Source organism: Centruroides vittatus, unplaced genomic scaffold (assembly GCF_030686945.1).
Source record: "Centruroides vittatus isolate TY-2023 unplaced genomic scaffold, ASM3068694v2 contig_357, whole genome shotgun sequence".
NCBI classification, from domain to species: domain Eukaryota; kingdom Metazoa; phylum Arthropoda; class Arachnida; order Scorpiones; family Buthidae; genus Centruroides; species Centruroides vittatus.
This window is the reverse complement of record NW_027122180.1, coordinates 1660019-1674288: the sequence shown is the minus strand read 5'-3', so window position 1 is coordinate 1674288 and position 14270 is coordinate 1660019. Positions and strand designations below refer to the sequence as shown.

Here is a 14270-nt window from a genome sequence, read left to right as displayed (position 1 = left end):
GAAATCCTGATAGGAAACAATTGTCTTGTCTCTGCCTCTTTTTTTAATTAATTTAATGTATCAATGCCATCCTATGACTCTTTGGACAGATCCTACAGATCTGTTGCCGATAAGCAGTTGAGATTAATATACATCTACCCCCAGTTATCCTCACATAATTAATGAGAATAACTCAAACATTTACATACAGATAAAACATGAATAATAAAAATATTTAAATTGTCATTAACAAAGGATGCAGGAAAAAAAATTTAAATGAAATTATTTAAATAAAGTACTCAAGAGAATAGATTCAAGCTACAAAAGATATGTAGTCAATGAAATATAATACATCATATGATTATCTTTAAACAATATTGTTATTGAAGGAAGATAATTATACAAATAAGATTCAAACATGTAAAAACAATAAAAATTAATTAGCATAAAAATATATACAGTTAATATAACCATAATATAATGATATATAAACTTTCATAACCAGAACTATTTTTCTCCAAAAATTAATAATTCAAATTAAATTAGAAACATGAATGCACAAATAATATAGAAATAATCTGATTGAACGGTAAAAGTTCTGTAGAGAGTATATATGAAATATTTTGAAAGTTACAAGGAAGGATCAATAAAGATAAAATGTTTATATTAAGGAATAAATGGATTCAAACAAAAGAAATGACTGGAATAAATTTGACAAAAATTTATTTTTGTAAATATCAAGGAATTTAATACTCAAAATTTCTAATAAATATCCATAATCTAGTATACACACTTATTTATACTTGTTATTGTCATATATTTGAGCCAGGGGGCATGGTGTGATTGCAGGAAAATAAGTTGCAAGGTGCAACTCTCTACAGTTGTTTTATCTAGTTTTATGTAAACCCATACATATCACACAGTATAACAGTTCCTTAAGTAAATTTAGTAAAGACAAGCTCAAGCTATACATGAAAACTTCTATTCAAATGAAATTATATTTATAGAATAATGTAAGAACTTATAAATTCTGTACCATTAAATGGCTATTTCATTTAACAAATTTAAGAATTTTAAACACTACTGTTAATTTAGATATTGGCACATTCACTATTTATTTAACAATAGAATAAAGCATATTAATTTAAATAAAAACAATAATAATAATAATTACCAGTTCCAGTTTGTTGTGGAATTGCACTGATATCAGTAACAGTGACTGTTAAAGTGATAATAGCTGCTATATTCCTGTCTAATCTTCGATTAACACGAATGTCTCCAGTATTTGAATTTAAGTCAAAAAATGACTAAAAATAATTTATAAATATAATTTATTTAATAAAATAAAAATATATTTTGATAAATATATTTTTCATTACCTTATAGATTTTTATAGATTGATCAATTTGCCTTCCATCCTTATCAATTGCAGTTATTGGTTCTGTTATTTGAAATTTTAAAGATTCTGGAGTATTTACATCAGGATCTTTAGCTTTTAATTTGTAAAACACATATCCTGGTTCAGCTCCTAGAAAATTAATATAAAATATGAAAAATTAAGATAAATCTTTGAAAGAGAAATATAAAATGTAAATTTGTATATTAGTTCATTTCAGAATTAACAATATATTAAAATATATTTGAATTGAAATATATGTTAAGATTATTGAAACTGAATAAATAACAAAAAATATATGTTACAAAGATTTACTTTACAAATAAATATTATAAAGATGTTATGCAAATAACCATAATAAAGAAAATTTAATATGAAGCTAAAATTAGCAATATTTGCCAGATATAATCAGTCACTTTTATAACCACTTAACATTGGTTTTTTTGGACAAATAAACTGAAGTGTTATGTCCTTTGAATCTTCTTGAACTCTGATGAGCATTGGATTCAAAGGACATAACAATTTGGTTTATTCATCTAAAAAACTTCTTTTAAGTGGATATAAAAATGAAAGAAAATTTAAAATAATAATGTGTATTACAAAATGATTTCTTTCTGCTATCATTTTATCATTTAACTTCAATGTGAGACAAATCATTTATATTAAAAATGTAACTACAATAACACATTTTTATTTTTACAATTATTCTATATTTATATGTGTATAACTGTATAATAAATGATATAAAAAATATTGTTCTTATGTATGATTAAATTCACTAAGATACAAAAAGAGGCTTAAAAGTGATACCATATAAATCTTTTTTATTCATAATTTTAAATCCAAAATAGCTGTAGACATTTGTTTTATCCAAGTTTTCAGTTATCTGAGAATAACTGGAATTTTACTGTACTGTACATATAACTGAAAAATTTATTAAAAATATGTTAAAGTTATAATTAAATACAAACCTTCTGAAACTTGTGTTCTTTGTGTACTTGGAGTAAAATAAGGAGCTTTATCATTATTATTTAGAATGTGAACATTTAAAGTAGTAGTGCCTGTTCTTACTGGAATCCCACCATCTATTGCTATAATCTGAAAACAAAAAAATAAATAAATATCATACAGTTATATTACAATCCATTCAATTGTTGAATACCATATACAATTTAAATTATTCAAAACTAAACAAAAACACATTACAACCTTCCAAAAGATGTAGTGTTATTTTGTGTTCAATAATTGAACTGCATCATTTTTATATTTAGTTGGTGAGATTTACAGGTTCAAACTCTTTTTAACATTTTCCAGACAGAAATTCTGCTTTATTGGAGCTCAGTCAAGTAAGGTGCAGGGATAGTGGAAGAAATAAAGGAAAGAGGATGGTTTAGGAGTTTCTAAGAAAGTATAAATATACATAAAAAGTTTGAGGTAAAATAATTAATATAAAAGACTGTGACATTTCACGTATCTAAAAGCCTTTTACCGGTGCGCGTCACTCTAAACCAATTAGTTACAAACGTTTTCGAACCTTAACGGTTCTTCTTCAGGTAACGATCCCCTAATGGAATGCGCTTCAATTCTAAGTTGTAAAGAAATACGATCCGGAACGTTGTCCCGTCCCGATGACGTCACTACAGACCTACATGCCACGCTTGTCGTGCTCTAATTTATCGTTTTATCTAGTAGAGCCTGCCATGCTGTCGATAGAGCTATCTTGTCCTTGTAGTTAATGCAATTACCTTCATTAATAGCGTTAAGACATATGTAGATCGCCTCTAGCCATCTGAGGTGGTTAGTGCGGTGGGTGGTTGAATGACCTTTGCCTGGGTGAAAATGGGTTCAATGTCAGGGTCCGAAGAGTAAATGGCTAGAGCTGTGCTGTTTCTTCCATTGTTAATATCAGCCATGTGTTCTTTGATCTGCGTTTCGAGGTAGTGTTTGGTAGATCCTATGTATATCATGCTTCTGTTACACCTGTGATCCATAACGGGGATGGTGTAGACGCTGGGAAGCTTATTTCGGTCTGCTGTATCTTTTCCATTCCTTAACAATTCAAAAATTGTAGCACATCTTCTAAAAATAATATGGATATTCTTTTTCCTGGCGATCTCCTTGTACAAGGATTTGAGAACCGGGTTATACGTGATAGGGATGCTGTTACTCGGAGTAATGTAGGGAAGTATGTTACGGTCTGCTTCCTGATGTTACATATTGTTGCGCAGCTTCTTAATAAGCCCGTGGTAACCGTGTCATTCAGCAATGGCTTCTATACGTTTCATTTCAGATCGGAGCTCCCTTTGGGAATTTTCACCCAGGCAAAGGTCATTCACACCACCCACTGTGCTAACCACCTCAGATGGCTAGAGGCGATCTACATATGTCTTAACGCTATTAATGAAGGTAATTGCATAAACTAAGGACGAGATAGCTCTATCGACGGCATGACAGGCTCTACTAGATAAAACGATAAATTAGAGCACAACAAGCATGGCACGCAGGTCCGTAGTGACGTCATCAGGACGGGACAACGTTTCAGATCGTATTTCTTCACAACTTAGAATCGAAGCGCATTCCATTAGGGGATCGTTACCTGAAGAAGAACTGTTAAGGTTCGAAAACGTTTGTAACTAATTGGTTTAGAGTGACGTGCACCGGTAAAAGGCTTTTAGATACATGAAACTGTACTGTTCTCCGGTTGATATTCTACATCTTTCGACTGTGACATTACAAACGGCTTCAAAATGGTTTCTAAATGAGGAGTATAATTAATTAGGGTTAACATCTCATATCCTTTTGTGATTGTATGGCAGACTATAAAATCCACAGCATATTGTTTGTTACACAACATAATTTGTTAAACATATTGCTGATACACATAACACTTTTTAACTACCATTTGATCCAATTAATCCATTCAAATAACTTTTTTTTCTTTTACAATTAATATTATTATATATACAGTAAACAGTTAGGAATTTAGGAAAAAATTTTAGTGACATTCTTTTAAAATTTTTTCTTAAATTTTTTTTTATTATTATTAATTTTGATTTATTTGTTTATTATATTTTTATTGATTCAACAGTAAAAAATGATATTCTCTTTTATAAATTAAAAAATAATTATATTTTAAAATTTATATATAAAACATTATCTTGAGAAAGCAAATATACTGCTATGAATTTAAAAGAAAATAAAATACTTTTATCAATACTTTGATGTTTACTTGAAGATTTATATTTATTTAATTCATATAAATTTGTTAAACTTTTAATCAATATAAAATTTATTTACTTCTATGTTATATTCTCTTCTATTATCATAATCTAACTTTGAATCTTTTGCTACTGTGACAATACCAGTTGAAGCATTTACAGCAAAATCTTCATAAGCACCTTTTTGAATTCGATAAGAAATTTGTGCGTTAATTCCAGTATCATCATCCCTTGCTGAAACTTGTTCCACAATTGTACCTAAAAATTATTTTTAATAATAAAAGTTAATTAGTTTAAGTTATATTATAAAGCAATAGTTTGAAAATATTAATATTAATTTGTAAAATTTAAAAATTTTTAAAATCTCATTTTCTTACAATTTTAATAATTATTGTCATATCAACTAAGAATGGTCAATGAAATCAATATAATTAATTATTTTAAATACAAACTTATTGAAAATAAATGAGCAATTATTTATTGTAACATCATCATAATGCCAGGCTGCAATTTTTAATCATATTTTTAATTTAAATTATATGCTCTCCATCTCACATGGCTTGCCCCTGTATGGTACATCATACTTTTCCTTTAACAACAGAGTCATGCTAGTCATCTATCTAACACCTTCGGGGGAAAATTTTTTGAATTGAAATAACATGACTTCCGGTTTGCATCAGAAGTTCATATATAGTTAATTTGGGTTTCCTGCCCTTAAGCTTTCCATATCTGGTCTTGTCTTTCACCTATATAACTGTTCTCAAGATTATGGAAAGAAAAACAGCAAACAGATGATAGTGGGAATTTATAGGTCTACAATTTTTCAAATTGCAGCCCAATTAATGTTGTTATAATTCAAAACCAAACTCGAAATAAATAAAAAGTTTAATTAATTGTTATCATTTCAAATATTAAAATTTTTATATAAACATTGCACAGAAATAAAATATAGTACATTAAGTTTAATGATTCAATCTATTTTAAAAGATGATTTTCTATGTTGATTATAGTTTTCTTTTAAAAACATGTTACAAAATTGAAATGCACTGTACATAATTGAGGAAACATAATTATGAGTTCATCATAGCATATACAGTTTAATGTCACATTAAAAATTTACTTTATTTTACCAATCTGAAAATATTTTAATTGTTATAGTCATCCCAATAAGAATTAGATGTGAAGTTATATTGGCTTTCATTGATCAGTAGCACATATACCAGAAAATTATTTTATTGGTATCTATTGGTTTAAATAATTTATTCACCTAGAATACTAGTAGAAAATTCTATTGGTTTATGAGAGAGAAATCACACTTAACCGACATTAAAAACATGTATTTATTAAAAATTCTGAGTACTTCAAAGACACAGCCTTTGTCATCAGGCAAAATCAAACACAAACTTTAAAACATAAGAACAGAACATAAACAGAGCATATCTTTTTTAAATTCAATTAAGGCACAAGATTGGAATAATGAAAATTCAATAAAAATTGGAACAGTCTAATAAAAATGTGATGCATGTAAAATTATCAACAAAATAAAACTCCCAAGTGAAGATCTTTAGAGCATCTACAAAGAGAAATGCTTAAATAATTCTATTCATAAATATGGAATATTGATGGTAAGGGTATTACAGGATAAAAGTGATCAATATAAAGATTTTCCCATTTGAACAGCATTCTTTTGTCCATAGCACCATCTCAGTAACCTAGTGTTAGTCCAAAGGGGCACATAGACATGCTCTAATACCCTTTTTGAAAGCTCAGTTGCGAGTTTATTATTGGCAATATCCTCTTGATGTTCTGATACCCAAACTTGCAACATCCTAGATGTAGCTCCATTGTACATTAATGTTGTTCCTGAAACCAGCTGTTGCAACAAAATTGCATAAACCCCCAATTTTTCATACATGACAACGATGTCCCTATCATACATAACAATCCACAAAAGGTAGACTGGAGAAAAATTGGTAAAATGAATCCATGAGTTCTAAAGAGATGGACTCTGTGTAACAGTAAAGAGCTCACAAAAGGAATTGGCAGATGAACAATGCAGTGGTCTTGTTTATTGGAAAGGAACATCTGAGGATATATTGAATTTTTGCCACAATTAAGGAGATACCTAAATTTTGCTTGGTAATATCCTGCCCTGCATACTACATCTGATATAGTTCACACCTCTTTGTTATATTTTATAGTATTTTATTACTTAGAAATCAACTAACCATCAGCCAAATTAATTGGGCAGAAATTAAGCTACAAATATTAATTTAGAAAAATTGTAGAAAAATTTTAAAATACATACCAGCAGGAGATGATTCTGGAAGAGAAGCAGAATATTTTGGTTTTTGAAAAAATGGACTGTTATTGTTTGAATCCTGAAATATAAAATTTTAATTTAAATAAAATAAGTTTAATATCTACATTTTGATTCTAAATATTATAGTTTTTTATTGTAGATATTGAAATATATTACTACTAAACCTGTAATAAAACAATCTTAAATTTTTAAAAATAATATACAGTAGACCCCCTGTAACACGGGTTCATATAACCGGATTTGTATAACGTGGCAAAAAAATTGCGATCGTGTTTGTATAACACGGTAAAACGTCATCGCTGACTCGTGTCACGACAGGATTGGTCGAATCTGGACCAATTGCGGATATTGTACAAATCCTTGAGTTTAAACAAGCACTGGACCTACTAAAAAACATTTATCCAATGGCCATAAAAATTATATTTTTATTAATGATGTCTCCAAAGTTAAGTTATTTTTCTGCGAAAAATTCACTGATCAGGAAACACGCGCCCGCTGTTCGATGAGCCACTCTGCGACAGAAGCAAGCTTAAGCAAGGGCGTCATCGAACTGTGCACACTCAGTAAGTAATCCTACAATTTTTTGTTTATAGCATAGTTTATATGGATTATCCCAGAAAAATTATACGTGATTTGAAAATGTTGAATCAAATTAGTCAAGAATCAATTAATTTTATGGAAGAAAACCTTTCAAACAGCTGTAGCCCCTAACTGCACACGTGCCGGGCTGTGATTGGCTCACATATTTAAGTGACTCGCACAACATGGATTCATATAACACAGAACGTATCTACCATGTTATAGAGGGTCTACTGTATATATTATTTTTAAAAATTTTTATATTATATATTTTTATATATATATATATGTGTGTGTGTGTGTTACCGGCAAAACCCGATTTTACGCCAAACTAGTTTGGCATAAGCATGTCAGGCCAAACTAGTTCAGAATTATTATTATTCAAGTATATTAATGGTTAAATATATTAATGGTTAATTTAAGTTCATCATAAACACAGATAAGTCCATTTTCAATTTTAGTTTGATTTTAAAAGTTATTTTTATTATTTCGTTTGAATTTTTAAAAATATTTTTGAAAGTTAATTACCTTTAAAAGTGCATGGCTTAATTTAAAAAACCACAAACTGATAAGTACTGATTAGCTTATTTTTATTTTATAGTTTTGTACAAGTGTTGTGTGACTTCTAATCAATACCGTTTTTGGTTAATGTTACCCTAGGTATCGAAGATGGCGGCTCGTCTCCGATTCCAGCGATCAGAAGACATAATAATTTTGTTGCTAATAATTATGGTAATTTATTAGAATAGGTTAGGTTAGGTTCAAACGTGCGTCCCCACTGTTCCCTGTCTTCTGATTGCTGGAATCGGAGACAAGCCGCCACCTTTGATATCTAGGGTAACATTAACCCCATTTTTTATAATTAAGTAAACTATGTTTGAATAAATATTGTTCATCTAATTGATTGCCTTTTAATTTTATTTTAATTATTAATATATTTAACCATTAATATACTTGAATAATAATCTAAACTAGTTTGGCCTGACACACTTATGCCAAACTAGTTTGGCCTAGGCCAGGGATGGCAAACCTTTTTGAGTCCACGTGCCATATTGCAAACATACTTAGCTTTAAAGATATTAATGCATGCCAAAGTCTTAGACTCCTAATAATGATATTTAAAGAAATTAAACGAATACCCTTTAATTCGAATAAATGTCAAAAATCTGATTGAAAAAAGGATGATCAGGTGATAAACAGAAAGGATGATTAAAAAAAAAAAAAAAAAAAAAAAATCATATGATACATTACGTGCCAGATGATTTCTCTTATGTGCCACTTTAGGCACGTGTGCCATAGGTTCGCCACCCCTGGTCTAGGCAAAACTAGTTTGGTGTAAAATCAGGTTTTGCCGGTAACATATACACACACATGCCAAAATTATATAATTATAAAAGATACCATCTTTTGGCATTATATTATTTTAATATTAACAAAAAGATTGCTGAGCTAGTATTTTCAACATTCAACATTGCTTGAAGAAAACATTAATGCAAGTTCAGCTATTTTTTATTAATATTAAAATAATACTGGTATAATGCCAAAAGACAGTATCTTTTATAATTATCTTAAGGTTTTACTTTAAAACAATTTATTATAAATTATATTTTTTCTTTATAGTTTATAGTGCTTGCTTGATGAAAGAATGCAAAACTTTTGATTTCATTTGCCTGCTAATCTGAATGAATATATAATTTTTCCTATCTTCCCACTTCAAAAAATCAAAGTTAAACATATACTCAAAATTTATTCACTTGTATAGTATAGCTGGTTTAGTCCTTAATAAGTTATTAATTTATTTCTTAGAAAGTTTATAACTAGTTTGATTAGTTAGTACCTTTAATTAATATTAAATGTGTGGTGAATCAGTGTTAATTTGAACCCAATACATTGTTTATTTTTAAGTATTTTCATTTTTGTAATGTTACTTTTGTTGGAATCAACGATTGAAATTATTGTCAAATGCTATACGACATTGTTATGTACAACGAATTGTGTTGCGATGTTTTGTAAACATTCTTCTGTTACGCAATAAAAGGTCGGTGGTGCTGTTGACCCCTCTGAGACGGTGACCTCGTTTCACACTCCCCTTTCCAGCACTGACCTTCTGTGAGTCAAGACAGTGTAATCTTTGTATATTCTTTCTTTCTTTGTTATATAACCAGTTACTCGAGTCTAACTAGTTTTTACTAATCTCTTCGACAAGCAACATCTAGTCTAACAACTTTCAGTATTGCTTATTTTAAAATACTGTATATAAAAAGATGTAAAATATGTTTATATTTAAACATAAAATATATTTAATATAATTGTTAAATAAAAAATTATATTATATTGTAATCAATTATACATAAAATTAAGAATTGATTTGTGGATTTTAAAGTCAATGCTCTATTGAAATTTAAAAAATCAACATACCCGAATAGTAATTTTAACAGTTGTTGTTGCAGGATTTGGACCTCCATCAGATCCTTGTATGGTTAATACAATACTATCAAAAACATTATTTTATTATTTAATGTAAATATCAAAAACTTATTGGTTATTTTGTTCAACTTACAGATCTGTTCGAAGTGAAGAAACATCTAATCCTGAAGGATCAGTGATTGTAATTTCACCAGTTTTTGGATGTACTGCAAATAATTTCCTATTATTTCCAGCTATTATTTTGTAAGTCACAACTGAAGTAATATCAGCATCTTTTGTCTAAAATTAACAAAATATAATAATTTAAATCAGTTATTGCAAAATAATATAAATTAAGTTTACTGACATTATTTCATAAGATAATTCTAATTTCTAATAACAATAAATATTTTCAATAACTTAATCAATACACTTTTAATAGTGGGTAAAGTTAAAGGAACGCTTTAATTTCACTCACTGTTAAAAGGTGCATTGGTTAATTGAGCAGATTAACTATAATGGTTAGTTTATCCTTATTTTGGATAAATTTCAAGTAATAGTTTCAATAGGAAAAAATAAATAAATAATTTTCCAGAACATTTTTAAAATAAGATATCTAAATAGCATATTTATTTCTATAATATTCATTAAATAAAAATATAATCTAAATAATATAATTATTACCAATACATAAATTGCAAATAAGCAATTCAAACTATTATATTAAAAATCTTCTTTTGATTAAACATATTTAAATGAAATAAAAAAATTATAAATTATTGTAAACTCCATTACAGTGTTTTTTTAATTCAAAATTTACAAAAAAAAATTCAAATTTTAATAATGATTTAATTTTATACCCTTATGAAAATTTTTTTTCTAGAATAAACTATATTTTGCTAGAATAACTCATTTAGCAAATATGATTTGATATTCTATCCATTAGAATAAAGAACAGATAAATAAATCATCCAAAAATATTTAATTGTTAACATTCACATAGATCAAAATCAAAGCTGTGCAAATGAGGGTTTGAGGTTAACCCCTATTTGGGAAGAATTAAAAAATAAAAAATAAAAATGCACCTCGTTAAATTAGGTAAAATCAATTAAAAATGTTACCAAGTAGAAAATAATATAAAAAGAGTTAGCAAGTTCAAGAAAATATAACAACAAATGCATTGAAAATTTTCACAACAGTTCTAGAATGTTTTGTTACCAAACAAAGTAAAAGGTTATCAAAAAGAATGATGGTTTGTAGAACATAGTGAAAATTTATAGTGTATTGTATGAGGGTATATAAACAATATTTCTGTATAAAGTGAGCTACTTTGTAATTAGAAATCAGCAAGTTAAAAAGTGAAATAATGACTTAGAAATATTATAAAGAATTTGTTGAGTTATTAAATAAAAGTTTTGAATGAAGAAGGCTATGTTCAATAAAGCAGGGAATATCATTGATGTAAACATTTTTATTTTTAATTCAATCTCATTATTTTTATGTGTTCTTAGTAAAAGATGTCCAGTGTACAACTGAATTCTTCATTAAATTATTATTTTTGCAAAAAATAATGGATCCTTAAGAGATAAGTTATTTATTTATTGGAATTAAACCTATCCAAATAAATAAATTGAAGAAACAAAATTAAAATATTCTCTATTTTTTTACAGCTGAAACCAGAATGCAGTTCCCACTTAAATTTGACATATGATGCCAGTGAAGTCTCAAACTCAGCACACTGAACTGATGAAATGTTGGTCCTGCTGACAAGAATAAATACCAACTAACCAGCAATAACTTACACAAAATATATCCTTGGAATGTGGTTTCATTTTTTAAGAAGAAACTGAAAACAACTATTCCAAATGCATATAAATTTGTCTGGTTCTCTAAAAAAGTATGAATTCACTTGTTCTAGAATAGAAATATTCATTTCCAAGGACACTGGCCAAAAACTTTCCATTGTTTGGATTACTCCAGGAAAGAGGATGTAACTTTTTGTAAAGCTGGTATTAGTTCTCAACTTGTCAAGGAATTAGTAAGTGAATCACACAGAAATTGGAAGAAGAACAAATTCACTGTTTATCATGAATGTAGCATAATGGAATTAGAAAGTTTTAGAAAAATTAGTAAAGACAAAATGTTGTCTATTGATATATAATTAAGCTTTGAAAAAGAGGTAAAAAAGAAGAAACTGATGGACATTGTAGAAACAGTAAAACTTTGTGGATAGCAAAGTTTAGTCTTGAAATACTCAAAGAAAGGTTGTCAAATAACACCCAAAGTGCTTGCTGTAAATGATGGCAATTTTCAAGCCCTTTTTTTAGTAGTGAACTAGAACAGATGACAGATTATTTCATATAAGCTTCTTTAATATTGGTGAATAATCTAACCAATACTGTCATTTTATTTATTTTATTTCATTTAGAATCATTAGTTGATAGATAAATAGGTGTTTTACAAATTTTTAATGTTATTTGGGAAACGTAGTAAAGTGACTAGATTATGTCAGAATGGCGTACAAATTTCAACCATAAGAAATAATGGAAAAACTCTGTTGGAATCAATGATTCAAGATGTTAATAAATATATCAATGTGTACATCGTATTGTGTCATGATGATTTTTGTAAAGTTTTTCCATTAGGTAATATAAGGTTGGTGGCACTATTAACACCTCAAGGAGCCATTGGTGATGATGACCTCATTTTACTCTTCTTTTCTAGTGCTGACTTTCTGTTTAGTCACGTGAAGTCTTTTACATAATCATAATCTTTTGTCACACAACCAGTTATATGAGCATATCCAGTTTTTCACAAACTCCAATAAGCATATCAAGTCTAACAAGCTCTATCCCTATTTACAATATTTTGATTTACAAGATTTTGATTTACAAGAGGCTTTGACGAACAAGGTATGCTCGTAAATAAGGGTTACACTGTAGATATACATACTGTACTTGTAAATCAATATAGTTTTGCATAAAGTGCTATAATCTTTAGAATAAAGAATAATAAACTGATATAAGAATAATATATTAATTTATTATTTAAATGAAATTAATTCATTTTAAGCATGTCATTACTGATTTATTTATATGAAAATATTACCAGTAAATATTACATTTAATGAATCCATTATAACATTGGGCTGCAATTTGAAAAAATTATAGACCTATAAATTCCCATTATTGTCTGCCTGTCTGCCCTTCTGTCCTTAATCTAAGAATGGAGTTAAATAGATAAAAGTTGAAACTGGATATGGAAAGCTTAGATGCAGGAGGCTCCAATTAACTATATATTAACTTCCAGTCTAGACTAGAAGTCATGTGATTTCAATACAAACATTTTCCCCAGAACAAAGTTACATAGATGCTGGCATGACTCTGTGTTATCAGGAAAAGTATGATGTACAGAGGCAAGATATTACTAATTTGAGGAGCAGAGCATATATTTTAAATTAAATAAATTAAAAATTACAGCAAATTAAAAATAATTACATTTAATAATTATTGATTTGTTTTATGTTACTTGGTAATACAAATAAACAACAATTTAACATAGAATTTTAAGTTATTCTATTAAATAGTTATTATGTGAGAGGTAAGCATTATTAATACTTGTACTTGCTGCTACTTACCTTTACTTGTAATGGAGGATGGAATTTATTTGCTGCCTCATCAATTATAGCAGTATAAACATCTTGCAAAAATACAGGAGGATTATCATTAGCATCTACAAGAGTAACAGCCAAAGGAACAACTGCAGTTTTTCCTTTTCCTTTATTATCAGTAGCTTGATATGATAAATAATAAGAAGGACGAAGTTCATAATCTAAACAATTTCCACTTCCTGGTGTTTCACAAGGTGCAACTGTAATAATTCCTGAATTTGGATTCACAGAAAATCTAAAAAATATAAAATATTTCCTTTTCAGAATATAAAATTTAAATTTGTCTTTTATGGTTTGAAATATAACTTTAATGGGATTATTTCAATCTGAATAAAAAGAATGCTAAATAACTGAAGGAATTAATAATTACTAAACAATTGATCAATGCAGTATTCATGATAATGAAGGATAAAAGATTACATCTCCATCAGCAACAATTACTTCTTTTGTACTTTTCTTATATTTTCTAATGAATTTATAACGTCTAAGCAAATTTACAATAGCATGAGGTGTAAAAGAAAAGTAACACTAGAATCAATTAATGAGTGAAAGGTTCAACTCAGATTAAACATTTTTCGGTACAACATATCTCATCATCAGATCCTACATAAATTTGAACAAGAATATTAAAGATACATTCTAAAGCTTTTGAGCATTTGGAATTTTCAAATATTTATTTAAAAACAATTTAAGGTGATT

At 28.0% G+C, this 14270-nt stretch overlaps 1 protein-coding gene across 1 annotated transcript in view; it reads right to left on the bottom strand.

The window, feature by feature from the left end:
• The window catches only part of Cad87A (cadherin-87A), a 72363-nt gene that overhangs the window by 31277 nt on the left and 26816 nt on the right, over positions 1–14270 (bottom strand). Inside the window, 8 exon segments of the mRNA XM_067269839.1 lie at positions 1154–1286; positions 1359–1507; positions 2347–2473; positions 4673–4851; positions 6902–6974; positions 9914–9986; positions 10056–10201; positions 13539–13806. Of these exon segments, the coding sequence (XP_067125940.1) occupies positions 1154–1286; positions 1359–1507; positions 2347–2473; positions 4673–4851; positions 6902–6974; positions 9914–9986; positions 10056–10201; positions 13539–13806 (1148 nt within the window).